Below are 15,746 nucleotides of genomic sequence, written 5' to 3'. Positions count from 1 at the left end.
CCGAGGTAATGCTTCCTCTTTGGTGCTTACGGTTTGCAGCGCGGTCTACTGTGACATCCACGGCCGCCTTTGACCCAGACAGCCGGCGTCGTACGAAGGACCGTACGCCCGCAGCTGGCCCTAGTGTATGCGGTAAGAGCAGACGCCGAATTCACCTATAGCCGTGTTCAAATCAAATGAAAAGGGAATTTCATTACACACTAATATGAAAAGTGCGCACAAGGTTATTTGGTCCCATAGCCTAAAGCTGCTAGTGATGGCTCCTATAAAAAAATGTATTGCAATTGCTATACAAACAAAATCGTATACAAACAAAATAGCGAAAGTATCATACATAAGCCGTAAATACAATATATAATTACATGTGCGCTAAAAATGAAGAAAACAAAACAAAACTCAAGAACATGCTTGGTAAGAAGTTGCATTTGCATGTGTTGTCAAAATTTCTTCAGAGTTTTATTTCAAGAGGCAAATTATTCCACAGCCTGACACCAGAGATTTGAATTAATCTTTCGCCGTACACACTCGAACAGAAAGGGAGATTTAGATTACCGTTGCGTACCTGCCGTGCATTTAACGAAAGAAACGTGAAAATCGTACGCGGCAGAGCTGTGTTGGTGTTTATTAACGTAATCGCCCGAACAGCCCGTTTTTGTAATCGCAATAACGGAGTAAGGTATGTTATGTACGTTTGGCCCCACGACTCACAATAGGTAAGGTGGCAGTGAAGTAGGGTTAAATATAATGTGCGTAGAAGTGTCGAATCAAAGTATTGAGGTGCCCGTATGAGAGTGTAGCAGTTGAATGACAACTTATTGCAAACGGTATTGATTTGGTCTCTCCAGTTAGTTACTGTCGAATATAATGCCTAGATATTTATTTGTCGGTATACATACAATGGTTCGATTCTTTAATGATATGCTAAGTGAAACGTAGTTGAGAGTTTTCATTCGTGAATGGAAAATACCGTATTTTGTTTTAGCGGCATTTAATAATAGTTAATTTTCACGAAACCACATTGCCACAGCTAGTAGTTTATTGGGTACAGTATATTGTAAGTTTTCAAGTGAACTACCTGTGAATAGAATAGCAGTATCATCCACATACAATAATTCTTTAGATGATTGCAGAATTCGCGATAAATCATTAAACGTATAAAAACAATAAAATGGGACCCAATACGGATTCTTGCGGTGCACCACATGTGACATTCCTAGATTCGGATAGAAAACCATCAATTAGGACTTTCTGCTTTCGCGATGTTAGATAACCACAAAAGAAGTCGTGAGCGCCATCGATAATACCATAGCGCTTCATTTTTTCAGTAGCACCGAGTGACAAATGGTATCCGGCACCTTTCTTATTTCGATAAATATTCCAATAACAATCTTTTAATGACTGAGCGCAGAATTCAGTATTTGAGATAAAGTAAGCACAGCTGTTGATGTGGATTTCACTGGGATGAACCAATGCTGTTCGGGGCAAATTTTTTTTTTCTCCGCCCACTCTTTCGTGGAGCATCCTTTCTCTTCTTCATGCTCAAATTGAGTAAACTTGCTCCCACTTGGGAGTAAAATAACTCATAAATAACTGAGCAGTGGTAGAATACACGCTCTAAAGAAGTATACACCGCTTGGGACGGTGTATCTTGTTCCGAAACAATGAGTGCTACCTGTCTCGCTTGCGGATTCTTTCTTGAAAGGTCTACGCTCCCGATTTTTCCCTAAAGAGTGTCATGTCACGCTGATAACACGCCACGCTTGTACGACTGAACGAAATGACAAAAAGAAAACAGAAGTGACATATACCATAACGGATAAGTTTTTTGCACTTGGGAGCCCAGAATACAATTTATTTTAATTTAGTATGCGCAATCGGAAGCAGCCCCGAGCAAAAGATTCCTTTTAAGCACGCAACTGCTTTCATCGCTACGTCTTGTACGCGGGTTACTGCGGCTTCCACGGTCGTCACGTGACCGCAATCCACCCGTACTATGCACAGTCGACGCACAACCCGGCCCCGGTCAACACCCGAGTTTCCCGTCAACGCCGTCGGCGGCGCTTCTATCCAGCGATGATGGCGCCACCCTAGAGTTAAAGGTGCAGGCACGCTCTCATTACTGTTGCCCCAAGAATAGCGTTTTCTCTCAAATCCAAGAAATTTCATTCTAGTTTGTCCACGGTTTCTCTCGTAAAAGCAGTTCTACCTCTTACATGTATTTGAACATGGGGAATCTCCGTTGTCCCCGAGCTAAACGCTCCTCTCTCCTGGTGACGGTTTGCAGCGCGGTCTACTGTGGTATCCACGACCCTCGCATAGCCGGACCTCCAACGTCGTACGAAGGCCCGTATGTCGGCAGCTGGCCCTAATGTATGCGGTAAGAGCAGACGTCGAATTCACCTATAACGGCCTTAATTAGAATTCAAAAACGAATAGTTAATTAGCCTTTAAAGAACAGCAAACTTCAGCCTTCACCCAAAGGGTTTTATGGTATTTTGCCAAGCACATGACTAATACTTGTTTGAAGACGAAACGGTCATGTTGCGCCGTTCCTTCATCTCAACGCGCATCGACGCGTCGCGTTAACGATCAAATGTGGACTGGACGCGTTCCAAGCGCATTCTTCGATGCGCATTCGCGATTCCAGTTGAAACGTCTTCACGGTGCTCGACGCTACTTGTACTTGGCATTTACCGTAATTTTACCCAACGTTTCTTACATTCATTTCCTTAGTTGATGCGCCATGAGGGAACAATGAAATGTGCACGATCTTCGTACGTTTGTCAATTAAATATACGTGCATGTATATGACCATCTGGTAGCGTGGCTCTGTGCTTGTCTTCTGGAATTTGTCTTAATAGTGATGCAGATATAGATTTTCTTGTATTCGAATCAATAATGCAATCAGTTGGCATACGCGGGACAGCTTTTTTTTTCTCTGTTCTACCATTTTGTCTTAATCTCCCTTTTGATCTCTGCAGCACACGTGGAGCATCGGGATTAATCCATGTCACACCGGCAAGCTGGGTGACTGCCCAGCACAGCACGCTGTAGACCTTGTGGTAAGCTATCGGTTTCCAGAAGCGTTGCCTAATTTACCGATGCAATGAAGTCGTTACGTTAACTATTAGCACAGATCTTATCGATATATTTGATTAAGTTATTGCCGCGAGAACTTGTTGTAATTGCAGGGCGTTACGAAAAGCCTCATCGAAGTGTCTTAATGTAGAAAATTCTACAATTACATGATTTCATCGCGTTTGCCTTTATGACAGGGATTCATATGGCTAATAAGACTAGAGGTACTAAACAGACAAGTACTGTTTTTGAAATTCAGAGAATAATTTTTAAGCCCCAAGTCGGACGAGTGAACCTAATGCAAGACCTGAAATCTAACATCCGAGGTGTTCATAACCGCTTATAGACATGCAGCAAGCGCATGCTGCTGTACAATTTCTGCAGGGTAATAAATTCTCGCCAATTCAAAAAACCGCAAAATCCAAAAAGGACCACCGTACGCCCTGTCACGCATTTGGCATACGCCCGTGAGCAAAGTCACTGTTTTAGAATATTTGACTACTTCTAGATAGCTTAAGAGAACTGTAGCACATCCTTTCTTCTTAAAAAGTATACACCATTTGGGAGGGTGTATATTGTTCTGAAAAAAAGATTGCTGCCTGTCTCGCTTGCACCTTCCTTCTTGAAAGCTCTACGCGCGCGACTTTTCTGTGAAGAGGGCCGGGTCACGTGATAGCGCATGGCCGTTGCTTGAAAGGGAAGGAAGGCGCGCATTAATATAAATGATCGCTGCTGTTCCTCCGGAATCAGAACCGCCACGTTTGTACAATTGAACGAAGAGGCAAAAAGAAAACGAAACTTGCATCTGTGGTAAGGAATGAATTTCTAAGTGTCGCTTTGCAAAATGCGATGGAGAGAAAAGCAGTCCGATAAATTAGTAGCGGGGATAGTCTACTCGAAAAGCCTCGAACCACCAAATAAACAACGAAGCAACCAATTTTGATCATTTTTTTTTATTCAGGCTCAATATGAAAATTTTGCCCCCTAGAGTTAGCACAATTTTATTTTTCTCTCTGTCTGAAGTCCAACAATTTCGTTGGCATCGCTCCAGCGGTTTTCTCAGGGAGCCATCGTTGCGCTTTGTATAGGCGGACTTTCCGTCTGAATTTCCGTAGTGTCCCCCATTACAGCGTGCCTCATAATCAAATCGTGGATTTGGCATGTAAAACGCCAGAATTTATTTAGTATGGGGAATCGCAAACAGCCCTGTTTCCTCTTAAGCAGGCACCCTCATTCCTCGCTACCTTTTACAGCGCCTAATACCGTAGCATCCACGGCCGTCACGTGACCGCAATCCACCCGGACGGTGCGTAGTCGACGTGCAATCCGGCCCGTTCAAGACGCGAGTTTCCCGTCAACGCCGTCGGGTCCGCCTCTATCCATCGATGGTGGCACCGCCCTAGCGTTAGCGGCAGACGCGAGATCTTATTATAATTGTAGCCTCAGAAACACAATGTTTTCTCTTAAATTCAAGAAATTCCATTCACATTAGTCCAGGGGTTGTCTCATAACAAGGATTTCAGCGTTTCACGCGCATTTGAACAGATGGAATTGCAGTTGGCCCCGAGGTAATGCTTCCTCTTTGGTGCTTACGGTTTGCAGCGCGGTCTACTGTGGCGTCCACGGCTGCCTTTGACTCTGACAGCCGGCATCGTACGAAGGACCGTACGGCGGCAGCGGGCCCTAATGTATGCGGTAAGAGCAGACGCCGAATTCACATATAGCAGTGTTCAAATCAAATGAAAAGGGAATTTCATTACACAATAATATGAAACGTGCGCACAAAGATATTTGGACCCAAAGCCTAAAGCGGCTAGTGATGGCTCCTATACAAAAAATGTATTGCAATTATTATACAAACAAATCGTATACAAACAAAATAGAGAAAGTATCATACACAAGCTACATAAGCGGTAAATACATTAGAGAGTGACTGCGGTTATCGCTTTCCGTCGACTAGCGTGTGTTATGAAGATTAATTCATTAGACGCCGCTGATTCCGAATTAGAGTGTGGATTTTACGGCTCCTAGGCCTAACACGGCTAAGCTTGGCTGGTGAAGGCACGTAAAGTTGGGTTTGTTGCTGAAAACTAAGCGCAACTTATTGTTTGCTGCTTGAAGAATAACCTCTAAATTGTAATTAAACGCGAATACACGCAAGTCAAACTTACTATTCCTATCATAAAGCGGTATATTTTATTTATTTCAAATAGATTTCCTTAGACGCCGTAGTGGCGCTGATAGCGCAAGACGCTATCCGCAAACGCAAAGCCCTATTCTAAATCTCTTCACTCCTGCGTGCCCCAACGCCAACGCTCGCAGAGCTCTTTGGGGCCCCAAAATATTGGGGCCCCTATTCTAAAGATCTCTCATATATAATCACATAACTGCGCTAAAAATGAAGAAAACAAAACAAGCTCAAGAACATGCTCGGTAAGATGTTGCATTTGCATGTAATGTCAAAATTTCTTCAGAGTTTTATTTCAAAAGGCAAATTATTCCACAGCTTGACACCAGGGAAATGAATTCATCTTTCGCCGCACACATTCGAACAGAAAGTGAGATTAAGATTACCGTTGCGTACATACCGTGTGTTTAACGAAAGAAACGTGAAAATCGTACGCGGCTGAGCTGTGTTGGTGTTTATTATTTACTAAGCAGGAAACCCTGTAGTCCCGTATGTCAGTAAACGGAAGTATACGAAGCCTCTGAAAGAGAGTATTTGAGGGATGACTGAGCGAGGAGTACGTAATCGCACGAACAGCCCGTCTTCGTAATCGCAATAACGGAGTAAGGTATGTTATGTACGCTTCGCCCCACGACTCGCCACAATAGCTAAGGTGGCAGTGAAGTAGGGTTAAATATAATGTGCGTAGAAGTGTCGAATCAAAGTATTGAGGTGCCCGTATGAGAGTGTAACAGTTGAATGACAACTTATTGCAAACGGTATTGATTTGGTGTCTCCAGTTAAGGTTACTGTCCAATATAATGCCTAGATATTTATTTGTCGGTATACATACAATGGTTCGATTCTTTAATGATATGCTAAGTGAAACGTAGTTCAGAGTTTTCATTCGTGAATGGAAAATACCATATTTTGTTTTAGCGGCATTTAATAATAGTTAATTGTCACGAAAACACATTGCCAGAGCTAGTAGTTTATTGGATACAGTATATTGTAAGTTTTCAAGTGAACTACCTGTGAATTAAATTACAGTATCGTCCATATACAATAATGCTTTAGATGATTGTAGAATTCGCGATAAATCATTAAACGTATAAAGCGAATAAAATGGGACCCAATACGGATTCTTGCGGTGCACCACATGTGACATACCTAGATTCCGATAGAAAACCATCAATTAGTACATTCTGCTTTCGCGATGTGAGATAACTGGAAAAATCGTGAGCGCCATCGATAATACCATAGCGCTTCATTTTTTTAGTAGCACCGAGTGACAAATTGTATTAAGCACCTTTCTTATTTCTATAAAAATTCCAATAACAATCTTTTAATGGCTGAACGCAGAGTTCAGTATTTGAGATAAAGTAAGCACAGCTGTTGATGTGGAATTCACTGGGATGAACCCATGCTGTTCCAGGCAATTTTTTTTTTCTCCGCCCACTCTTTCGTGGAGCATTCTTCTTCATGCTCAAATTGAGTAAACTTGCTCCCACTTGGGAGTAAAATAACTCAAACACTGAGCAGTGGCAGAATACACGCTCTAAAGAAGTATACACCGCTTGGGTCGGTGTATCTTGTTCCGAAACAATGAGTGCTACCTGTCTAGCTTGCGGATTCTTTCTTCAAAGGTCTACGCTCCCGATTTTTCCGGCAAAAAGAAAACGAAACTTAAATCTCTGGTAAGGAATGAATTTTCTAAGTCTCGCTTTGCAAAATGCGATGCAGAGGAAAAGCAGTCCGATAAATTAGTAGCGGGGATAGTCTACTCGAAAAGCCTCGACCCACCACACAAACAACGAAGCAACCAATTTTAGATCATTTTTTTTATTCAGGCTCCATATGAAAATTTTGCCCGCTAGAGTTAGCACAATTTTATTTTTCTTTCTCTGAAGTCCAACAATTTCGTTGGCATCGCTCCAGCGGTTTTCTGAGGGAGCCATCGTTGCGCTTTGTATAGGCGGACTTTCCGTCTGAATTTCCATAGTGTCCCACATTACAGCGTGCCTCATAATCAAATCGTGGATTTGGGATGTAAAACGCCAGAATTTATTTAGTATGGGGAATCGCAAACAGCCCTGTTTCCTGTTAAGCAGGCACCCTTATTCCTCGCTACCTTTTACAGCGCCTATTACTGTAGCATCCACGGCCGTCACGTGACCGCAGTCCGCCCGGACAATGCACAATCCACGTACAGCCAGCAGCCGGTCAAGAAGCGAGTTTCTCGTCAACGCCGTCGGCGTCGCTTCTATCCATCGATGGTGGCGCCGCCCTAGCGTTAGCGGCAGACGCGAGATCTCATTATAACTGCAGCCTCAAAAACATAATTTTTTCTCTTAAATTCAACAAATTTCATTCACATTAGTCCAGGGGGCATTTGAACAGAGGGAATTGCAGTTGGCCCCGAGCTAATGCCTCCTCTTTCGTGCTTACGGTTTGCAGCGCGGTCTACTGTGGCATCCACGGCCGCCTTTGACCCAGACAGCCGGCGTCGTACGAAGGACCGTACGCCGGCAGCTGGCCCTAATGTATGCGGTAAGAGCAGACGTCGAATTCACCTATAGCCGTGTTCAAATCAAATGAAAAGGGAATTTTATTACACAATAATATGAAAAGTGCGCACAAGGATATTTGGTCCCATAGCCCAAAGCGGCTAGTGATGGCTCCTATACAAAAAATGTATTGCAATTACTATACAAACAAAATCGTATACAAACAAAATAGCGAAAGTATCATACATAAGCTACATAAGCGGTAAATACAATAGAGAGTTTGAGTCTTGGGACCCCTAAGAAATAGCGTCGAAGCCACTGCGCATGCGCGAGACGGAAACTGCGTTTCGGTTTTGCGTTGGGAGCGCTATTTCACCGCTTTAGCGGGAGCCCGAATAGCGGTCCCAAAAGCTTTGCGTCAACAAACATGGCGGCACCCATCCAAGCGACGGCTCTAACCTAGCACCAAACTGGGTTTGAGTAGCGGTAACGCGGGAAGTTCGCAAGCTAGAAGTGACTGCGGTTATCGCTTTCTGTCAACTAGCGTGTGTTATGAAGATTGATTCATTAGACGCCGCTGATTCCGAATTCGAGTGTGGATTTTACGGCTCGTAGGCCTAACACGGCTAAGCTTGGCTGGTGAAGGCACGTAAAGTTGGGTTTGTTGCTGAAAACTAAGCGCAACTTATTGTTTGCTGCTTGAAGAATAACCTCTAAATTGTAATTAAACGAGAATACACCCAAGTCAAACTTACTATTCCTATCATAAAGTGGTATATTTTATTTAATTATTTCAAATAGCTTTCCTTAGACGCCGTAGTGGCGCTGTCAGCGCAAGACGCTATCCGCAAACGCAAAGCCCTATTCTAAAACTCTTCACTCCTGCGTGCCCCAAGGCCAACACTCGCAGAGATCTTTGGGGCCCCAAAATATTGGGGCCCCTATTCTAAAACTCTCTCGTATATAATCACATAACTGCGCTAAAAATGAAGAAAAACAAAAAAAGAAACCTCAAGAACATGCTTGGTAAGAAGTTGCATTTGCACGTGTTGTCTAAATTTCTTCAGAGTTTTATTTCAAGAGGCAAATTATTCCACAGCTTGACACCAGAGATTTGAATTCATCTTTCGCCGTACACATTCGAACAGAAAGGGAGATTAAGATTACCGTTGCGTACATGCCGTGTGTTTAACGAAAGAAACGTGAAAATGGTACGCGGCAGAGCTGCGTTGGTGTTTATTTTATTTACTCAGCAGGAAACCCTGTAGACCCTTATGTCAGTAAACGGAAGTATACGCAGCCTCTGAAAGAGAGTATTTGAGGGATGACGCAGCGAGGAGAACGTAATCGCACGAACAGCCCGTTTTTGTCATCGCAATATCGGAGTAAGGTATGTTTTGTACGTTTGGCCCCACGACTCGCCACAATAGGTAAGGTGGCAGTGAAGTAGGGTTAAATATAATGTGCGTAGAAGTGTCGAATCAAAGTATTCAGGTGCCCGTATGAGAGTGTAACAGTTGAATGACAACTTATTGCAAACGGTATTGATTTGGTCTCTCCAGTTAAGGTTACTGTCCAATATAATGCCTAGATATTTATTTGTCGGTATACATACAATGGTTCGATTGTTTAATGATATGCTAAGTGAAACGTAGTTCAGAGTTTTTATTCGTGAATGGAAAATAAGTATTTTGTTTTAGCGGCATTTAGTAATAGTTGATTTTCACGAAACCACATTGCAATAGCTACTAGTTCCTTGGATACAGTATATTGTAATGTTTCAAGTGAACTACCTGTGAATAAAATTAGGTTAACATACGCGTACATTGTTGCTTTAGATGATTCTACAATTCGCGGGAAATCATTAAACGTATAAAGCGAATAAAATGGGACCCAATACGGATTCTTGCGGTGCACCACATGTGACATTCCTAGTTTCGGATAGAAAACCATCAATTAGTACTTTCTGCTTTAGCGATGTGAGATAGCTGCAAAAGAAGTCGTGAGCGCCATCGATAATACCATAGCGCTTGATTTATTCAGTAGCACCGAGTGACAAATGGTATCAAGCATCTTTCTTATGTCGATAAAAATTCCAATAACAATCTTTTAATGGCTTAGCGCAGAGTTCAGTATTTGAGATAAAGTAAGCACAGCTGTCGATGTGGATTTCACTGGGATGAACCCATGCTGTTCCGGGCAATTTTTTTTCTCCGCCCACTCTTTCGTGGAGCATCTTTTCTCTTCTTCATGCACAAATTGAGTAAACTTGCTCCCACTTGTGAGTAAAATAACTCATAAACACTGAGCAGTGGTAGAATACACCCTCTAAAGAAGTATACACAGCTTGGGACGGTGTATCTTGTTCCGAAACAATGAGTGCTACCTGTCTCGCTTGCGGATTCTTTCTTGAAACTCTACGCTCCCGATTTTTCTCTAAAGAGTGTCATGTCACGCTGATAACACGCCACGTTTGTACTACTGAACGAAATGACGAAAAGAAAACAGAAGTGACATATGCCATAACGGATAAGTTTTTTGCACTTGGCAGCCCAGAATACAATTTATTTTAATTTAGTATGCGCAATCGGAAGCAGCCCCGAGCAAAAGATTCCTGTTAAGCATGCATCTGCCTTCATCGCTACGTCTTGTACGCGGGTTACCGCGGCTTCCACGGTCGTCACGTGACCGCAATCCACCCGTACTATGCACAGTCGACGCACAACCCGGCCCCGGTCAACACGCGAGTTTCCCGTCAACGCCGTCGGCAGCGCTTCTAACCAGCGATGGTGGCGCCACCCTAGAGTTAAAGGTGCAGGCACGCTGTCATTATTGTTGCCCCAAGAATAGCGTTTTCTCTCAAATCCAAGAAATTTCATTCTAATTTGTCCACGGTTTCTCTCGTAAAAGCAGTTCTACCTCTTACATGTATTTCAACATGGGGAATCTCCGTTGTCCCCGAGCTAAACGCTCCTCTCTCCTGGTTACGGTTTGCAGCGCGGTCTACTGTGGTATCCACGACCCCCGCATAGCCGGACCTCCAGTGATGCCCAAATGAACATCAGGAGGTACGCAGTGGCAATCGTCGACACGAAAGCACAGCAACAATTTACGGCTTCCGTTAGGGCAGGTACTCCCGCGGCTGCCGAAACTTTTGCCGTGGCAATGGCCCTCGCTCACGCGGAACGCACGCAAAAGAGCGTCACCATAATAAGATTCACAAGAAGCATGTCGCCTTTTTCTCAAGGGCCACGTGACCAAAACATGTCACTCAATAATACCGACGAAATTTGCCCATCATCACCGGATCCTATGGTGTCCAGGTCATACAGGCCTTGAGGGGAACGAACTGGCCGATTCGCTAGCCCGAGGTATTATTAACCGGGCCGACTCGACTGGGGCGCTCCCAAGTAGCCGCTGTAATGACTCCAATCCAACGAATGCCCGGGAGATTCTCGCTCATCAGCGTGCAACCAGAAAAAAGTACCCTCCCCCTCACCCACAACTCAGTGGAGAGGAAGCCGCCAGCTGGCGCAAAATTCAGACTGGGGTATTCCCCCACCTTAAATTGCAGAATGCCACGTTTCCCATTCGCTACAGGCCCGACTGCCCGTGGTGCGGAGGCATACCGACACTAAACACATTACTTGGGATTGTGAATCACACCCGTTTGATAAAACACACCACACAATGGAGCAATGGGAGGCACAGCTAACCAGCTCAGACCTGGCGGGACAACAGTCCTTCATAAGACAGGTCAAGCTGGCGGCCGAGGCCAGCGGGGCCTTGGACTAAAGGGTCTCCGACCACTGCACGTAAATAGTTTGTCAATAAAAGTTTCTCTCTCTCTCCAACGTCGTACGAAGGCCCGTATGTCGGCAGCTGGCCCTAATGTATGCGGTAAGAGCAGACGTCGAATTCACCTATAACGGCCTTAATTACAATTCAAAAACGAATAGTTAATTAGCCCTTAAAGAACAGCAAACTTCCGCCTTCACCCAAAGGGTTTTATGGTGTTTTGCCAAGTACATGACTAATACTTGTTTGAAGACGAAACGGTCATGTTCCGCCGTTCCATCATCTCAACGCGCATCGACGCGTCGCGTTAACGATCAAATGTGGACTCGACGCGTTCCAAGCGCATTCTTCGATGCGCATTCGCGATTCCAGTTGAAAAGTCTTCTCTGCGCTCGACGCTACTTGTACTTAGCATTTACCGTAATCTTACCCAACGTTTCTTACATTCATTTTTTTTAGTAGATGCGTCATGAGGGAACAATGAAATGTGCACGATCTTCGTACGTTTGTCACTTAAATATACGCGCATGTATATGACCATCTGGTAGCGTGGCTCTGTGCTTGTCTTCTGGAATTTGTCTTAATAGTGATGCAGATATAGATTCTTTTCTTGTATTCGAATCAATAATGCAATCAGTTGGCAAACGCGGGACAGTTTTTTTCTCTGTTCTACCATTTTGTCTTAATCTCCCTTTTGATCTCTGCAGCACACGTGGAGCATCGGGATTAATCCATGTCACATCGGCAACCTGGGTGACTGCCTAGCACAGCAGGCTGTAGACCTTGTGGTAAGCTGTCGGTTTCCAGAGGCGTTTTACCGATGCAATGAAGTCGTTACGTTAACTATTAGCACAGATCTTATCGATATATTTCATTCAGTTATTGCCGCGAAAACTTGTTGTAATTACAGGGCGTTACGAAAAGCCTCATCGAAGTGTCTTAATGTAGAAAATTCTACAATTACATGATTTCATCGCGTTTGCCTTTATGACAGGGATTCATATGGCTAGTAAGACTAGAGGTACTAAACAGACAAGCACTGTTTATGAAATTCAGAGAATAATTTTTTAGCCCCCAAGTCGGACGAGTGAACCTAATGCAAGACCTGAAATCTAACATCCGAGGTGTTCATAACCGGTTATAGACATGCAGAAAGCGCATGCTGCTGTACAATTTCTGCAGGGTAATAAATTCTCGCCGATATTCAAAAACCGCAAAATCCAAAAAGGACCACCGTACGCCCTGTCACGCATTTGGCATACGCCCGTTCCAAAGTCACTGTTTTAGAATATTTGACTACTTCCAGATAGGTTAAGCAAACTGTAGCACATCCTTTCTTCTTAAAAAGTATACAACATTTGGGAGGGTGTATATTGTTCTGAAAAAAAGATTTGCTGCCTGTCTCGCTTGCACCTTCCTTCTTGAAAGCTCTACGCGCGCGACTTTTCTGTGAAGAGGGCCGGGTCACGTGATAGCGCATGGCCGTTGCTTGAAAGGGAAGGAAGGCGCGCATTAATATAAATGATCGCTGCTGTTCCTCCGGAATCAGAACCGCCACGTTTGTACAATTGAACGAAGAGGCAAAAAGAAAACGAAACTTGCATCTGTGGTAAGGAATGAATTTCTAAGTGTCGCTTTGCAAAATGCGATGCAGAGGAAAAGCAGTCCGATAAATTAGTAGCGGGGATAGTCTACTCGCAAAGCCTCGACCCACCAAATAAACAACGAAGCAACCAATTTTGATCATTTTTTTTTATTCAGGCTCAATATGAAAATTTTGCCCCCTAGAGTTAGCACAATTTTATTTTTCTCTCTGTCTGAAGTCCAACAATTTCGTTGGCATCGCTCCAGCGGTTTTCTCAGGGAGCCATCGTTGCGCTTTGTATAGGCGGACTTTCCGTCTGAATTTCCGTAGTGTCCCCCATTACAGCGTGCCTGATAATCAAATCGTGGATTTGGCATGTAACGCGCCAGAATTTATTTAGTATGGGGAATCGCAAACAGCCCTGTTTCCTCTTAAGCAGGCACCCTCATTCCTCGCTACCTTTTACAGCGCCTAATACCGTAGCATCCACGGCCGTCGCGTGACCGCAATCCACCCGGACGGTGCGTAGTCGACGTGCAATCCGGCCCGTTCAAGACGCGAGCTTCCCGTCAACGCCGTCGGGTCCGCCTCTATCCATCGATGGTGGCACCGCCCTAGCGTTAGCGGCAGACGCGAGATCTTATTATAATTGTAGCCTCAGAAACACAATGTTTTCTCTTAAATTCAAGAAATTCCATTCACATTAGTCCAGGGGTTGTCTCATAACAAGGATTTCAGCGTTTCACGCGCATTTGAACTGATGGAATTGCAGTTGGCCCCGAGGTAATGCTTCCTCTTTGGTGCTTACGGTTTGCAGCGCGGTCTACTGTGGCGTCCACGGCTGCCTTTGACTCTGACAGCCGGCATCGTACGAAGGACCGTACGCCGGCAGCGGGCCCTAATGTATGCGGTAAGAGCAGACGCCGAATTCACCTATAGCAGTGTTCAAATCAAATGAAAAGGGAATTTCATTACACAATAATATGAAACGTGCGCACAAAGATATTTGGACCCATAGCCTAAAGCGGCTAGTGATGGCTCCTATACAAAAAATGTATTGCAATTATTATACAAACAAATCGTATACATACAAAATAGCGAAAGTATCATACACAAGCTACATAAGCGGTAAATACATTAGAGAGTGACTGCGGTTATCGCTTTCCGTCGACTAGCGTGTGTTATGAAGATTAGTTCATTAGACGCCGCTGATTCCGAATTCGAGTGTGGATTTTACGGCTCGTAGGCCTAACACGGCTAAGCTTGGCTGGTGAAGGCACGTAAAGTTGGGTTTGTTGCTGAAAACTAAGCGCAACTTATTGTTTGCTGCTTGAAGAATAACCTCTAAATTGTAATTAAACGCGAATACACGCAAGTCAAACTTACTATTCCTATCATAAAGCGGTATATTTTATTTATTTCAAATAGATTTCCTTAGACGCCGTAGTGGCGCTGTCAGCGCAAGACGCTATCCGCAAACGCAAAGCCCTATTCTAAATCTCTTCACTCCTGCGTGCCCCAACGCCAACGCTCGCAGAGCTCTTTGGGGCCCCAAAATATTGGGGCCCCTATTCTAAAGATCTCTCATATATAATAACATAACTGCGCTAAAAATGAAGAAAACAAAACAAGCTCAAGAACATGCTCGGTAAGATGTTGCATTTGCATGTAATGTCAAAATTTCTTCAGAGTTTTATTTCAAAAGGCAAATTATTCCACAGCTTGACACCAGAGATTTGAATTCATCTTTTGCCGAACACATTCGAACAGAAAGTGAGATTAAGATTACCGTTGCGTACATACCGTGTGTTTAACGAAAGAAACGTGAAAATCGTACGCGGCTGAGCTGTGTTGGTGTTTATTTTATTTACTAAGCAGGAAACCCTGTAGTCCCGTATGTCAGTAAACGGAAGTATACGAAGCCTCTGAAAGAGAGTATTTGAGGGATGACTGAGCGAGGAGTACGTAATCGCACGAACAGCCCGTTTTTGTAATCGCAATAACGGAGTAAGGTATGTTATGTACGCTTCGCCCCACGACTCGCCACAATAGCTAAGGTGGCAGAGAAGTAGGGTTAAATATAATGTGCGTAGAAGTGTCGAATCAAAGTATTGAGGTGCCCGTATGAGAGTGTAACAGTTGAATGACAACTTATTGCAAACGGTATTGCAAACGTAGTTCAGAGTTTTCATTCGTGACTGGAAAATACCGTATTTTGTTTTAGCGGCATTTAATGATAGTTAATCTTCACGAAACCACATTGCCACAGCTAGTAGTTTGTTGGGTACAGTATATTGTAAGTTTTCAAGTGAACTACCTGTGAATAAAATTACAGTATCGTCCATATACAATAATGCTTTAGATGATTGTAGAATTCGCGATATATCATTAAACGTATAAAGCGAATAAAATGGGACCCAATGCGGATTCTTGCGGTGCACCACACGTGACATTCCTAGATTCTGATAGAAAACCATCAATTAGTACTTTCTGCTTTCGCGATGTGAGATAACTGGAAAAAAAATCGTGAGCGCCATCGATAATAACATAGCACTTCAGTTTTTTTTTTTCAGTAGTGTCGAGTGACAAATGGTATCAAGCGCCTTTCTTA

The 15,746-nt window shown here is 43.8% G+C and overlaps 1 protein-coding gene across 14 annotated transcripts in view; it reads left to right on the top strand.

Moving 5' to 3' along the window:
• The window catches only part of LOC142589858 (uncharacterized), a 112,752-nt gene that overhangs the window by 28,489 nt on the left and 68,517 nt on the right, over positions 1–15,746 (top strand). For all 14 annotated transcript variants that reach the window (XR_012829984.1, XR_012829991.1, XR_012829989.1 and 11 more), the window contains 5 exons: positions 2,285–2,377; positions 2,982–3,062; positions 7,703–7,795; positions 12,258–12,338; positions 13,953–14,045. Coding sequence is in view for 4 of the 14 variants with exons in the window: in XM_075701491.1 (XP_075557606.1) it covers positions 2,285–2,377; positions 2,982–3,062; positions 7,703–7,795; positions 12,258–12,338; positions 13,953–14,045 (441 nt within the window). In the remaining 10 variants the exon portion in view is untranslated. The remainder of the gene's footprint in view (positions 1–2,284; positions 2,378–2,981; positions 3,063–7,702; positions 7,796–12,257; positions 12,339–13,952; positions 14,046–15,746) is intronic.

This window comes from Dermacentor variabilis, chromosome 8, assembly GCF_050947875.1.
Source record: "Dermacentor variabilis isolate Ectoservices chromosome 8, ASM5094787v1, whole genome shotgun sequence".
NCBI classification, from domain to species: Eukaryota; Metazoa; Arthropoda; class Arachnida; order Ixodida; family Ixodidae; genus Dermacentor; species Dermacentor variabilis.
The sequence above is the reverse complement of the archived record's forward strand: the minus strand, read 5'-3'. Positions and strand labels throughout refer to the sequence as shown.